This window comes from Antechinus flavipes, chromosome 3, assembly GCF_016432865.1.
Source record: "Antechinus flavipes isolate AdamAnt ecotype Samford, QLD, Australia chromosome 3, AdamAnt_v2, whole genome shotgun sequence".
NCBI lineage: Eukaryota > Metazoa > Chordata > Mammalia > Dasyuromorphia > Dasyuridae > Antechinus > Antechinus flavipes.
Window position 1 is genome coordinate 33,269,028 of NC_067400.1, and position 16,438 is coordinate 33,285,465.

The 16,438-nt window shown below is 39.4% G+C and overlaps 2 protein-coding genes across 2 annotated transcripts in view; one reads left to right on the forward strand and one right to left on the reverse strand.

Moving 5' to 3' along the window:
* NAALADL2 (N-acetylated alpha-linked acidic dipeptidase like 2) overlaps positions 1-16,438 on the forward strand; it is a 979,587-nt gene that overhangs the window by 285,433 nt on the left and 677,716 nt on the right. The gene's annotated exons all lie outside the window — the stretch shown is intronic.
* On the reverse strand, positions 12,364-14,547 carry LOC127553344 (mortality factor 4-like protein 1). The gene is made up of 3 exons (XM_051983987.1): positions 14,434-14,547; positions 13,110-14,264; positions 12,364-12,491 (listed from the first exon to the last, which is right to left on the reverse strand). The coding sequence occupies exons 1-2, from the start codon at positions 14,545-14,547 to the stop codon at positions 13,206-13,208; spliced, it is 1,173 nt and encodes a 390-aa protein (XP_051839947.1). The 3' UTR covers positions 12,364-12,491; positions 13,110-13,205.

Sequence of the window (16,438 nt, forward strand, 5' to 3'; positions counted from 1 at the left end):
ATTCAGTTTGAAAATTCTATAGGCTGATCTAACAAGTACTATTCTCTGAATTTTTTTCTTGAATGGAATCAGAGGTACTGTGGGTATTAGTCATCAGAATATGATAGAGTAACTATGAAATTGACAGATAGCTCAGCTCCTTAGTTATTTTTGTTTGATTTATTTATTTTTCTTTATAGGGGTGGGAGCATAATTGGGTCCATGGTTTCATTGGAATATAGAATTCATTCACTCTTTCAGTGCTGATCAGCACTTGTACTGACTATACATAGACTTAGAGAGTTGCCTTGGATACTTACTCAGAGTCACACAGCTGGTACATGTTGAAGTTTAGTCTTTCTGATTTCAAGGCCATCTCTTGATCCTCCTCTCAGTTGGTGAGTTGTGCTAAGACCAAAGCCGAATAGTTGACTTCCAACTTAATAGTTACTTAGGTTGTTAAGTCTTGTCTTCCATTTTATATCCTTGTGCTCTTAAATGCAAGATCTTGTCTTACTTATTACTCAGGACCTATCATGGAATTTTGCACTTAGTAGATATCTAATGAATATGTGTCAATTAAATATAATTTCCTGTTACTCAGGTTTCATCAATATACAACTTTCAAATATATTAACATAAAGGAAATATTTACTAAACCTTATCAACCATGTGATTTATAATACATCTATCCCTATCACAGCAAAATGCATTCTTTTCTTGTTCATCAAGGTCAAATTATTGAACATCTACTATGGCAATCAATCAATATTTATTTAAGACTTGTATGAACTGATCCAAAAGTGAGAAGAAGAGGAGAATGATGTTTACAATAGCATATTCTAAAGACGTACTTTCAAGGATTTAAGAATGACAAACCAGTTTCAGAAGAGTCATGATGAAGAATACTATCCAACAAGTTAACAGAGAAATGATGCAAATTCCCAAATGTGTCTGTGTCTTTCTCTCTGTCTATCTCCCTGTCTGTCTATCTATCTCTCTGTCTGCTGTCTCTCTGTCTCTTTCTCTCTGTCTCTCTCTCTCTTTATCTCTCTGTCTCTCTCTATCTGCTGCTCTCTGTCTATCTTTCTGGCTCTCTCTGGTTCTCTTTCTATATATACATATATATGTACATATACATATGTGTGTGTTGCATGATATAGATAGATTATATTTATATAGATACAAAAAAATCTATTTGGGAATTTGCTTTGTATGACTGCATAGAATGCATATTTATTAGAAGCTTTCTATTTTTTTAAATTCTCCTCAATGTACTGATGGGGTTAGCTGAGAAAAAAACTTAATGTGTTTTAAATGGAAAAAAAAAAAAGCTTCTCTTTACAAATCTTCAGACAAGATTTTTCAGCAAGCTTTACAAACAAAAGATGTTATTATTGATGTTTTTGGCCTTGATGCAGAAATGTTCATTACCTGAATCAGGTAAGCATTACTATATTGTATTGTTGTGAGGTATTAACTATGTTTTGTTCACTCCATGGTAGCCGTATATTTAATTTCTTATCTAAATATATCTCTTGATAGCATTAGAAACAATGAAAGCTGATAATATCTCATCACTGACATCCAGTATGACATCTTTGCTTTGGATAGTTCTCAAATCTATCCTTCTGACATTTGCCAAAACAATCTTCCTACAGTACAGATATGACCATGTCATGCCCCTGTTGCTCAAGTTTTGGTGGCTCGCTATTGTCTCTAAGATAAAAATCCCTTCCCCACAGCCTGATTCTAAAACTGTCTCAGATGACATTTTCCAGGTTAATTCTATATTATTCCCTTTGATACAAAATAACTTCCAGGGAGAGTGTTGTATCTATTGTTCCCTTAACTTAACAATCAATTCCTGGTTTCCATTCCTTTACCAGATTGTCCTCTATGTCTGGAAGGCACTTCTTTTTCAACTGCTCTCTTAAAATATTGTCTTCATTTAAAGCCTCCTTGATATGCTGCTTCCACAGAAACCCTTTCCTGATCTACCTAGTTGATACAGTTTTTCTCTTCCTTAAATAAACAAGTATCTACTTAGCCATATTCATGTAGTGTCTCCTCTCTGCTAGAATATAAGGCCCCAAGGCTAGGAACTGTTTTCTTGTTTTATCTTTATAATTTCAGAATCTCTTCATATATAGAATATATTTAATAAATGCTTGTTAGATTAGATTGTATGGGTTCCAAGAGGGACCCGGGATTTTGAAGTAAATAATTATGTGAAAGACTATAAGCTAGAAATAGCTCCTTCATTTAAAAAAGCAATAACTTAACCTATGTGAACTAGTTAATTCTTAATTTATCAGTGTATTGCTATGTATCTGTGCTCTCAGGCAGAGCAATTTGATGATTGTTTGTTTTCCCCTAAAAGGGAACATGTCCGTAAATAAGAATTCCTTAAGTGTTTATTACTGTGTGCTACAATTCCCTGCTTTCATGATGCTGTTACTGAACTGCCTGTGTCTGTCAAAGACACCACCTTCTTTCTAGTTAACCACATTTCACACCTCTTAGTCATAAATGACCCCTTGCTTTTCCTCACTGGCCATCATCAAATTACTTGCTATGTAATTCTTTTTAATTTATCTATTTCTCTGTACATCCAGAGCCACTACTTTATCTCAAGCCCTCATCAATTATTTATGTATTTAGCCATTCATTCATTCATTCATTTATTTTTAGTGAGGGAATTGGGTTTAAGTGGCAAGCTCAGGTTCATACAGCTAGGAAATATTAAGTGTCTGAGGATGGATTTGAATTCATATCCTCCTGACTGCAGGGCCAGTGCTCCATCTACTTTGCCATCTAGTGACCCCAATCAACTCTTGTCTGTACTAGTGCTATAGATTTTTAATTACTCTTCCTGTAACTCCTTCTCTCCATTCTATCACCTGAAAAGCAAAGTTATTTTCCTAATGCACAGATCTGACTGCTCCTCTTCTTATTAAACATCAGTGGCACACTGTTGCTTCTAAAAAATACAAGATCCTGTTTCACATTTAATGCCTTTGCAATTTGGTCACAGCTGACCGTCTTGGGCTTACTGTACATTTGTTCTTTTCATGGTCCAGCCAGACCAGACTGCTCCTTACCTAGCAATCCAACTCCTGTCTCCTGATCATTACATGGACTTTCTCCCATGTCTTGTTCCTAAATATTACTTCTTGATATGCCTTCTCTCCTTTCCAAGTTTAATGCTGTCTTCTTCCCTTATCACTTGAATCCTTTCCTTATCATCTGAGCTTCTAGGGAATCCCCTCACCAAACTATTTTATGTCTCCTATCTATATATTTTCTATACACTTATATTGATATGTGCATTTTCTTGTTGGAACGTAAGCAGGGACAGGTTTGTTATTCATAAGCCTATTAATCATTTATATAATGTCTGAAATCATGTGCTTACACTAAGCTTAGGGATGAAACTTACCAATTCTACTTTGAAATTGTGATCTTCTGTATCATTATATCTACTTGTCTTGTCCTTAAAGCTAACCTAAATCTCTCTTGCTACAATTAAAATCCATTACTTTTAAATAAACACATTGAGCTCCTGCTGTTGAAGGACATCATCATAGATTCTGGAGATACTTAAAGCAAATGGCCTTTAATTTTAAAAAGCTTTTATTCTACTTAGGGAGTAGCATATCTCAATAACCAGGAATATATATATAGTCGTAGGAAGAAAGCCCTAAAAAGAAGGGACATAAAGAAAAACTTATTTTAGGAGGCAGTAATTTGATAAAGCTTTGGGGGAAAATATGAATTTTAGGTAGTGGTGCGGAGGTAGTGCCATCCAGCCTAAGGGACAGCCTTTACAAAGGCATGTAAGGATACTGACTTGGTCATGTTTGGAGAGCTGGCAAAATTATTTGACAAGGATTGTGTGTGTATGTGTGTGTGTGTGTGTGTGTGTGTATGTGTGTGTGATATGAAACAAGCCTACAAAGGTGGTTAGTTGAAGATAGTGAAAGTCTTTAAAGTTAAATAGAAGAGCTTTTATTTAATTCTAGAGATAAGTGGGAGACATCGCAGTATCCTAAACAGGAGCATGACATGGTAAGACCTGCATTTTAGAATTGTCAGTTTGGCAGTTATAGAGATGATGGGTTTGATAGGATGAGATTGAAAGCAGGGATACCAGTTAGGAGACTTACAATAGCTCAAAGAAGAGGAGATGAAAGCCTGAATAAAGAGAGGAGAGATTAAGATGGATATGAGTTGTGATGGAGGTAGAATTGACAAGATAGATTGGATATATGGAGTGTGAGGGAGAGGATGAAGTCATGTGCATTATGGAGTATAGTGAGAGATATGGCTATAGAAAGGTACTCTGGGAAAAGATTTAATCCAAGGAGAGAGTTTGCGTACTGTGCTTGTGTCTACAATTCATCCTCAAGGATACCATCAGGGAAGTGATACCATGACATGCAAGTGAATTGGATTGAAGTGGGGGAGCAGTCAGCTGCTCACTTTCTCCTCCAGAGACATCTGGGTCCAGTGGAAAGATGTAGATCAGGTTGACTGGAGATGGCCCTGGAAGCAGTGCTATATCCATAGGATTATCCACATTCCTATTAACTGTTCTTTTTAGTTAAGTCTCAAACAAAGCATTGATTTTAGTAAATTGAACCCATCCTGAATACAGTGACTAATAGAGATAATCTAAGGAGAGTCCGTGAAATTGCAGATAATCTATAATAATACATTAAGTGCTTACTGTGTGCCAAATAATGGGCTAAGCTCCAGGGATACAGAGAAGTACAAATACACAGTTCCTGCTCTTAAGGAGCTCACAATCAAACTGGGGAACCAACATGCAAACAACTACATACCTAACAAGATAAATAGTGAATGATGGGAGGAAATCTTAGACATGACCATCTTACATTAGGTGATGGATGAGTTGGTTTGATCAGCCAATTTGAGCTGAAACAAGTGTCTTGTTTGCCTGACTGCTCCAAAAGCTGTTTGCATTTTAACAAGGACCCGTGCTTTTGCCCAAAGCAATGACAAATATGGCAGTCGTAGGCTTTGGCAGAGCCAGCTGCAGAGCTATTTTAGGGTCGGAGGGCTTTTCAGCATTCCTGAAATCATACTCTGCAGGCAGCTGCCTATCTCGCCTATTTGTAAAGCTATCCTTAGGATAAGCTCACAATACTTCTGTCTGGCCTTGTGGGATAGCTGGAAGAATCATGAATTTAGAATCTGTTGAACATCTGAGCTCTGCCTCTTCCTAGCTATGTGCCTTTGATAAATAATTAGCCTCTACTTTTTGAATCTTAGTAACCTCATCTATAGAATAGATGTCAGAATACCTATCTGCACAACCTATTTCACAGGGTCATTGTATCAAATGCACTTATATGTAAAAAGCTACAAAAATCTTTAATGCTATAGTAATGAAAAACAGCAATTTTATGTAGGCCTTGATCTTTTGTCCTCCTCAGTAATAATACTATTACTACTATTTATATAACCCTTTCAGGGTTTTTAATGTTTTGTATATATTATCTCAATTGATCTTGATGTGGTCTTTATTTCTGTCAATTTTGGGGACTAAACTAGTCCTCTCTTCTTTTTTTGTACCTTCATTTCTTCAAAGGTATTTCTTCTCCAAGGTTAATGATCTGGCAAGTTCTTTATTTGTGATAACATAATTCAGCTTTTTTTTTTTAAGATAATCTTAATAATGAAGCAGCCATGTGATCCTGGACTTGGTGTCCAGAAGATATGAATTGGATTCCTACCTTCAATGGGACACTGGGAAAATTCCTCAACCTTATTTTCCTTCTTACAGGAGAATAACTTTCTTACAGGATTGTTGTTGGCTTAAACAAGATAACATCTTAAAAAGCACTTTGCCAAATACTATACTGATGTTAGCTATCACTATTAATAATAATTTATTAGCACATTTTAAGTACTCCTTTGCAATTTATTGAAATGTTTTATCTTAATCCTTTAGCTTTCTTTTTCAACATCAGGGCCTTGTATGAACATAACTGCTCTTCCTCAGTCATAGTACAGTTGATCATCATTGTAAAATATTCAGTTCAGTTATTCTCATGGATTCAGTGAACTCCTGCATGCATGAAATGATTTCTGTACTTTTCTTTCTTCAACATTAGTTGGTTTTATGGACAGGTCTCCAATTCACTCTATGGATGTGATCAATTCTGAGTTAATATCTGACTTTTTCCATGAACTGAATAATTAGGAAACTATTTTAACTTGTCCAGGACTCTTGGAGCTGAGATGAATGTCTGTCCTTAGCATATCTGCTGGTAAATAGCTTTGGTCATGCTTTGATTATTCTGGGATATTACAATTTGCATTGTTTGGTAGTGCTGTGATAATCTTTTTTTTGAAATAACTTTAACTTGAAGCAGAGGTTTAGCAATCCTGTGTGTGTGTGTGTGTGTGTGTGTGTGTGTGTGTGTGTGTGTGTGTGTGATGTACCCCTCTGGTAGTCTGATGATTCCTATTGCCCCTTCTCAGAATAATGTTTTTAAATGCATAAAATAAAAAATTACAAAGAAAAACTGTTAATTGAAATTGTCCATATATTTTTTAAAAAGTTAAAGACCTGGGTTAAGCACTCTTAAAAATGCCATCATTGTGTTAGCATAAGGACTCCCTTCACTAGACAAAAATTGTCACTGGGGCAGGCCCTAGTGGGCAATTTTTGTTGTTCATTTAAAATAGATCATTTTTTGGCATCCTCGCTTCTGAGTGTTTCTCTTAGAATTTAGGTATATAATTTGGGATAAGGAATACATATTTTGAGAACCGGTAATTAAATATTTATAGACATTTTTCAAAATCCACTCTTTATCCCCTTTTCTATGGTGACTTTATTATCATGAACAAAGATGAGAGCAACATAAGACTTCGTATGTGTCAACAGGATCAAATAATTCATTATTTTTATGGTCAGTTTCTAGTCATATTTATTTAGCTAGGCTACCACTGAGACAGTTTTGTGTTTTGTTCTGTTTTTGCAGTTTGGGGGAGGGAAATATCTGGAATTAAATTCAATACAAGTTGCTATAATTTATATTCTATTATCATATTTACGAATCAATCTTCAGTCATTTTCATGTATAATGCAACAAGTTTTTTTTTTTATTATTGTTGTTTGCTTACTTTTAAGGACTATGCCTAACAGTAATCACTTAGAAATCAGCTAATATTGTATAATCTGATCATCATATGATTAGGGCAAAGGTCGGATTGGAGCCAAAATAGAACAGTGAAGCTAAGATGCTGAGTGTGATTGAAGTGGCTCCAACAGACAAAATTAAAGACATTGATAGTTATAAGCATTTCTTAAAGATTCAGATTGCACAAGTGAGCCAAAAGAACTTGGAAATTCCTTAGACCCAAACAGTGCTTAGTCTCTTGGCCAAATAGAATGAAATAGTAGACAAGAGCAATAGAGGTCTATTCAAGTTCATTTTTCACACATAGAAGATGGCAGAAGCAGAGTGACAGAATTCCCTCACCAAAAGTGAAAAGTAGTTGAGGGGGAATTGAGCCTGCAGAGAGGTAAAAAGGGAGATCCAAATAAGGCAGACAATCCCCCAAAGCAATCTTAGATTCAGTGGAATGTATTAAGCATTTATTAAGTCTTTTCCATAAAAGCATGATGCTCAGTGCTAGGGATATAAATAGCTAAATTAAATAAACTCCATTATCAAAAAGCTCATATTCCAGGTGGGGGAAGATAATGCATATAAAGGATGACAGGTAAAAAAAGGAAACAAATTTTGCTTTAAAGAAAAATATGGTGTCATATTTTTATTAGCATCAAGGTTGGAACAACCGTTTTTAGATTCTATTACTTTAGAACTTTGAAATCTTGAATGCACTTGTTAACTGTTATCTGCCATACCAACATTAAACTTATACAAGATTCTGTGACAGATGCAGGGACATAACTCTGCTTAACGCTCTACTGAGTATTGACATCCAAATGAGATGTAAATCAGGGAGACATTCTTACTTGAGGTGTTCATCATTGTCATGGAAGATGTCTTACACCAAGTCTCTACAAAAGTAGGATTCTCTATTGATGGCAAGTTTTTTTCTAAATATACTTACTTGCAGATGACATTGTATTAAACAGTATTCAGTCCTTAGGATACTGTGTCGTCTTGAAATCCATGACAGTTAAGCCCTGGAAAGACTAAATGTATCATCCAGAATAGGAAAAGTCCAGAAGATGTAGATTCATGTGCTCCCTTTCATCCCTACTAATTGTGAAAACAGACTACTCAACATTCCAGTGTTCCACGAAGCTCTCTAACTTTGTAATTATACATGAATAATTAGACTTTATTGGTTGAGAGAATTCCCAAACAGGGCATTTCCCAAACTGATAGAATCACAAGTCTAGATCAGTGTATATATCTATCCATACATACATATTATGGACAAAGAAACAAAATAACAGAGGTAGGTTTTATGGACATGCTTTTACATGCTTGTGTTTGCATATGTACACATATATACACATACACACACCTATATACACACAAACTTTGAAGGTAAGCCTAGGGCCTGACTACATACTTGTCTAAGGATTAGCCTTAGAGAGGGGTTCAACAAGTTGATGAATTCTTGGCTCTCACAACTCTTGAAGTCTGTTAAGTTGTCAAGGATATATAATGTATCTGTGGAGATTAGTCACATGGACAAAAAGTCTGACCCACAAAGAACTGAAGACTGTTCTATAGAATAACAGAGACTAGATTAATATTGGAAATCTGTCTAATGTTTTTCACTGATCCCGAACCGTTCACTGCTGCAAAGGCCCATGCCTTTACCACTAACGTCCTGGCGATGATAGATAGCGGTGAATCCTGGAAACTTTATTTCCTGGAAGATTTAAAATTATAAGTCATCTAAAGGACAAGGGAAAGACGCATTGTGAGCATCAATAGGTTCTGGTATATTGCTAGTGATTACTTGCTCATGACAAGGGAAATAAAAGACATCATTGTAGACATGTATGGAAAGAAAGGGGAGATGGGCTGGTTTTGTAGCAACAGAAAATGATAAGGTAAAAGAGAGACAGCCTTAGTTGTGTAATGACACTCTTGGGATCAAAAATGAAATCAAAGGAAGACCTTGAGTTCCTTGGATGAATCTTCGGTGAAGGATTTATGGGAAGACATACCTGTGAATCACACAAAATGAAAAGCCACTGAGGAGGACTTATGATCTGTTTTGGAACAGGGAGTTCTAGTACCAGTGAAATCAGTCTTCACTTCATATAAAATGACATCTGTGGTGCAAACTCTTTAAAGAAAGGAATGGCTGTTTCTGAGAGCTTGGCTCTTTGAGAGAAAACACTGAGACTACAATGTGTTCTTAATTCTTAATGTGGCTCAAAAGATTTGATAAAGCAGAGTATGGCTGTGGTTATCTTCTTTAGACACCATGGAAGTTTTCTTCCACTGTGCCAGATTTCTATTTACAATTCTTTTAGTAATAATTCACCTAGAGCAGTAACTTCCAAACTTTTGGGTGTCAGGAGGCCTAACCCTTAAAAATTACTGAATACAACTTCCCATTAAACTTAAAAGCTTATATGTGAGTTATATCTTTTGATGTTTGCCACATAGAAATTAAAGCTGCTAATGTAAAAAAAAGTGATTTATCTAAAAATATAATACATCCATTACATGTTTATCATAACGTTTTAATGAAAAGTAACTACATATAAACACATTTGTGTGTGTGTGTGTGTGTGTGTGTGTGTGTATTTTAAAGTGAGTAGTGGCAGTTTTACATGTTTCTAAATCTTTTAGAAGATATAACATAAATGAAGAGAGCTAAATCTCTTATCTGATTCTGCATCCAATCTGTTGTGTTTTGTTTGCAGTGCACTAAGAAAATTTGGTTTCATTACAGATATGTAGATGGGAAAAGAGATAAATAGTTTGTAAGAAAATAATATTATGCAACAAGTTTTGAACACACAGACTCTCTGAAAGCATCTTGGGGAGATATCCTCAAGTCACACTTAGACCACTGACGAACGTACTACTTTCTCACATTTTAAGGATGTGCTCTGGTAACTTATAGAATGGCCGAGCCAATACTGTCTTAAGAACAAACCCATCGACAAGCTATACAGTTTCTCATTATTTGGCTTCAATGCACATAAAGATGCTGAAGGCATTGTCAATTTTTTAGTGATAGTAAACATCTGATGCCTCATAGTATTGTGATGAACCTGAATTGTCAGAGGTTGTCCCTGTGAGACAAAGGATGGAAGCTACAATGGGGCAGTGGGATGATTTGCCTGAAATAACAGTGCATTACCTGCTGCAATGAACAATCACCTATTCTGTTGTCATTGGCATCTTTTCTGAGATACAGGTTGGACTGATTGGCCACTAAGTCACTTCTAAATCTGAAATACTGTGATTTGGTGATAATGAAGCACCAAAGCTGGATGGTTTTCTCACCTGTGGGTAAGAACTGCCTGTCTTATTACATCAGAGTGAATTCAAATAGACTCAGGATTTTGGCCACAAGTTGAGGATTTACTTGGTCAGATAACTCATCAAAATCATTTCCTGAAGCAGAGAATGGGTTGCAATTTTTATAAGTGCAAGCACCCAGAGTGACAAAATCAAAATATCTGAAGCTCAAATACTTATATTAGGAAACATATGTACTAGGAAAATAAATAACTATGAACTTCTCATTTGATTTTTACCAAACTGGAACTTTATATTTGAAAGATTGTTTCTTTTTTTTTTTTCATTTTCTTTTTAAAGAGGAACCAAAGGAGAACAATCAAAGTGAAAAGAAGTTTGAAGAATACATTTATAAAGAAATTTTTTCAAAGTATGTAATGTATTCCTGGAGAAAAAAGGATATGAAAGGTAATTTTTGAGACAATGGTGATATATTTTTTTATGTCTCTACGAAGAATCAAACTAAAGAAGTTTTTACCTTTATAGTAGGTAAGGTTTAGGGTAGGATGTAAACTTCTACCTCACAAAAGATGTTCTACAGAGAAACAAGTTGTCGGTGATGGCTCCTTCATGCTTAAGAAACTACCATTAATTTCAAAAAGATATAAACAGAAGGTAACTGTTACAAATAAGAGTCAATTCTGAAGACCACACTCCATGCTGGAGTTAAGATTCAAGCAAGTTTCAAACAACTTGGAGCTTAGGAAGGGACATAGACTTATGAACTCTAATCTAAGCTGAATGCTGCAAATATTCCTTGAAAAATACGTGCTAGCTTAAACTGGAAGAAATGTCAGAAATCAGTTCAATTCTTATTGATAAGAATCTAGTATGGCTCCTGAACTCATTGCTTCTCAAGATATCCCATTCTACTCTTACTCAACCGGCTTACTTTTTTTTTCCCAAACAAACTGAATTTAGTTACTCTGAAACTTCCACACGTTATCTCCATCTCTACTAGAAAATTGCTATCATTCTGCCATTATGTTCTGTTCCCCTTCCCTCCCTTAAAATCTAGTCTTCTCTTCTGTTTAAACGTCCCCAATGTCTAAAAAAGAAAAACCAACTGATTGGTCACATACCAGGGTTTCAGATTCTATTGCTACTCTTTTGGTTGTGCTTTATTAGCTCAATAGCTTTCCTAAAATATGATACTTAGATCAGGACACTAGCACTGAAAGATGGAGAAAAACAGGACTATGAATTCCTTTGTTCTGAAAGCTATATTTCTATCAATACAGACTAAAATATCACTAGGATAGCTTCAGCTATCATATTAACATGGTGAAGCTTACGGTTCCTTCCAAAGCTGTTTTCTTATGTACATGTTACCTAAATAATTCCCCCTTATTTAGTTATTGAACAAATGACTCTACATCTTTAACTGTTTCATTATAATTTAGTTCATCATCCTAATCCCTAATCTTTCTAGCCATGCATCTGTCATTTAGTCAGCTCTGTCTCCTAACTATGCATAACCTGCAAATTTGATAAGCATGCTGCCTTCTTCCAAATTGGTGCTAAAAAATGTTGAAAACAGTTGAGAGAGGCTTCCTGAAGGCATTCTTTTAGAGATATCCTTCTAGCTATCACATAATAATTGAATTAGTTATGAAAACATGTAAATGGAATGGTAAAATGATAAAAAGCCTCATGAGAAGTTGAAACAAATGCTTTGTTTAAAACGTGTTTTGTTTTGTTTTTTTGTCTTACCAATAAAAATAACTGTCCAAAATGGAAATGTGGTTAGTTTGACTTGACATCCTCTTGATGAGCCCATCTTGTAATTATCAGAAACTATTCCATCAATAATCTCTTATTTTACTTCATTAGGAATTAAAAGTGAAATTCGCTGAATTCAGAATTTTGGCCACAAGTCGATGATTTATTTGGTCGGGTAACTCATCAAAACCATCTACTGAGGCGGAAAGTAGCTGCCATTTCCATAAGTGCAAGGATTACCCCGAGTGAGAAACCAAGATATCTGAAGATCAAACACTAATCCTAGGAAACAAATATGAGGAAAATAAATAACTATGAAATTGAATTATCTTTTTGAAAATCAGGACCAACACCACCCTATTATTCTATAGTTCCTACTTATTTTGAGTATTTTTCCCATGAAAATTAAGGAACCCAAGATTTTTAAGATAATTGTGGAAAGCTTAGCTTTCCCACAAAAGCAGTAACGCAACAATGCATTTCTTTTATTATAGTAAGGGTATCATTAAACTGGAGATTTAAAAACAAAACCCCAAAATTTCCAACGATCTGGGCAGAGAGACAAATGCCCACAGAACGGCACAGTCAAGTTTCTGTAAGCAGCTGATGATATCGAGTACCAATGGGTACAAATGACCGACTCCTGTCTACCTTCTGGCTCTCTGTGCCGACTGGAGCAGTCTGTCACTTTGGAACCATCCCAATCCGTGTCGCTCTGCCTTCAAACAAGGGGCGCCGCATCCCATGGTCACTATCACTCTCTATCGCCCTCCCCTGTCCCTCCCTGTGGCGGCTGTCTTGTCTCCCATCCATCAACCCCCTTCCTCTTTCCCCCTCCCCTTCCTCTCCCCCTCCTCCCTCTCCCCCCCGCGGCTGCTATCACCCACTATCGCCACCCACCGGCTGCTGTCATCCCCAGTGGCGGCCAGGATCCCCAGAAGGGGCTGAGTGAGCGCTCCCTCCACTCCACCTCCAGCTAGAGCAGCCTGTGGAGCTCTAGGCCGCCTTGCGATGGTACTCCGGGGGCGCCACGCCGTAGTCTCCTGCGCTGAAGAGGGCAGGCGCGTTGTCGGCCAGGTAGGACAGGAAGTCGTGCAGGTGGCCCAGCAGCAGGGCCAGGCTGCGCTCATCCAGGGGCGTGTAGGCCAGCATGCCGCCGATACGCACAAAGAGGCGCAGCAGGTGGGGCGCGCCGTAGATGCGGGACATGGGCACATCGGGGTGGCGGGCCAGCACCTCGGCATACTGCGGCCGCTCGAACTTGTACAGCAGCTGCGTGCCCAGCATCACGTTGAAGTACTCCTTGATGCCGGCCAACACCTCGGGTGCCACCAGTGACTTCTCTCCCCGGGCGCGCGCGTACTGCTCCAGGATGGCATCCACCGGCACCTGCGCGGGCAACCCGAAGAGCTGGTTCTGCTTGGTGACCAGGTCCCAGTCGTCCACAAGCCACGGCTTCAACTCCTCAGGGATCTCCACCTTCACCTCCACCCGGTTCCGGGCCGCCTCTTCACTCTCCACCGTGGGGTCCGTGGCGCTCCGCCTGCGGCGAGGAGGCGCTGAAACTTCTATGGGGCAGCCAACACAGCCGCTGCCCTCCCCGTTGCCTGCCACCTCCTGGGGCTCCTTCCGGGCCCGCCCCCCATTTTTCTGCTGCAGGCCCGGCCCCGGGATCTTGCGCACCCGGAGCCCGCCTCGCGCCTTCGTCCCGGCCTGCTGCTCCTGGTGGGCCCGGAGCAGCTCGCTTTGCCGGACCAGGTTGTTCTCCGAGTATTCGAGGACGCGGTTCTCGGGTACCCACTCGTCCCAGTTCTTGTTCCAGCCCGTGTAGTGGATCAGGTACATGACCGAGCCGGCCTCCACGTCCGCCTCGGGCTCAGCCGCCACCTCGGCCACCCGCATGCACTTGGCTTCATAGAGCAGAGAGCCGTGCAGGCACAACAGCCGCTGGCCGGCCTGGAACTGGGCTTTCGGGCCCCGGGCTGAGATGGGGGCCGACTCTTCCTGGAAACTTTGGGCGACATGGCTACTAACGCTAGGCCGCAGCTGCTCCCGCTACACTCCAGCCTCCGGCCTCCTCGGCTCCCTACCCACTCCCGCCAACGGCTATGGACAGTGCTGTAACCACGCAGGCGCGTAGAGCTTCTTAGTGCCCAGGGACACCCCACTGCGCAGGCCCAAGGAGAAAGGAGAACCAATGGCTGCACAGAATGCAGCCTTCCACCTTGGCATGCAGCCACACCCCGGCCTTGGAATTGACACTGAGCATTAGAGCAGGTGCCTCGAAGGTTGGCCAATCACAGCCTGGCCGATCTGGCCAATCGTAACCCACCCACATGCCCGGGTCTGGCACCAGGAGCAGATTTAAAAGCACCCTGGGCAGTAATGATATGCAGGGGTGTCCTGCTCCTGTTGGGAAGCCTACTGTGTCCCAGCCAGTGTGGTCATTTGCACATGTATAGGCAAGGGAGTCTAGGGAGTCTACAACCTAGAGTCGCAGCCAAGATCTGTGTGAGAACAGAGATAACCCTGGGCACAGGCTCGAGGCTGCCCCCTTAGTACTGCCCCACCCCGGTGTGGAGGCCGGGCCAGAGAGGAGCAGGAAGAGGCCTGAGCCGGGGTGGGTGGTGAGGAGCAGAGGGAAAAGGATGCCCACTGTCCACATGCTGGGAGCGGGGAAACCACAAGTGTACAAACCACAAAAGCTTCCGCTGTGGCCACGCCTTTCCCATGAGAGGAAACAGTACCAGCCCTTCCCCCTCCCCCGCTATGGTACACCCAACAGGGCTGGACTGCAACAATCTGAAAGGCCTGGGTCTTTTGTTTCTTCCTCAACCAGCAAACGTGGCTCAAAAGGCTGATACAGCGAGGCTTGTGGTGCACCCTGGAAATCCTTCAGAGCCCTCCATCATCTTTTTTTTTTTTTTTTAATTGGCTGAAAGAATTTTTTTTCCTTTAATAATTACTTTATATTGACAGAATCCATGCCAGGGTAATTTTTTTTTACAACATTATCCCTTGCACTCGTTCCTGTTCCGATTTTTCCCCTCCCTCCCTCCACCCCCTCCCCTAGATGGCAAGCAGTCCTTTATATGTTGGATATGTTGCAGTATATCCTAGATACAATATATGTTTGCAGAACCGAACAGTTCTCTTGTTGCTTAGGGAGAATTGGATTCAGAAGGTATAAATAACCCGGGAAGAAAAACAAAAATGCAGATAGTTTACATTCGTTTCCCAGTGTTCTTTCTTTGGGTGTAGCTGCTTTTGTCCGTCATTTATCAATTGAAACTCAGGTCTCTTTGTCAAAGAAATCCACTTCCATCAAAATATGTCCTCATACAACATCGTTGTCGAAGTGTATAATGATCTCCTGGTTCTGCTCATTTCACTTAGCATCAGTTCATGTAAGTCTCGCCAGTCCTCTCTGTATTCATCCTGCTGGTCATTTCTTACAGAACAATAATATTCCATAACATTCATATACCACAATTTACCCAGCCATTCTCCAATTGATGGGCATCCATTCATTTTCCAGTTTCTAGCCACTACAAACAGGGCTGCTACAAACATTCGGCACATACAGGTCCCTTTCTTTAGTATTTCTTTGGGATATAAGCCCAATAGAAACACTGCTGGATCAAAGGGTATGCACAGTTTGATAACTTTTTGGGCATAATTCCAGATTGCTCTCCAGAATGGTTGGATTCGTTCACAACTCCACCAACAATGCATTAGTGACCCAGTTTTCCCGCATCCCCTTCAACATTCATCATTATTTTTTCCTGTCATCTTAGCCAATCTGACAGGTGTGTAGTGATATCTCAGAGTTGTCTTAATTTGCATTTCTCTGATCAATAATGATTTGGAACACTCTTTCATATGAGTGGTAATAGTTTCAATTTCATCCTCTGAAAATTGTCTGTTCATATCCTTTGACCATTTATCAATCCTCCACCATCTTCTTACATCTTAGTGGCCAGAGTGGAAACTCCTTGGGGAGGAAAGGGAGAGCTTGTTATTTTTGATGGCATGGCTGAGCCAAGTACAGTGTCTGAGCCATATGTATTGAAGAACTTCCATCTTTTCAATTCTGATCATTATTATTACTACCAGCATCTTCATAGTAGGTGTTTTATAAGTACCTATTGATAAACTCCTTATTCCATTGTCACCATCATCATCATCATAGTAGGTGCTTTATAAATACTTATTGATGCACTACCCTC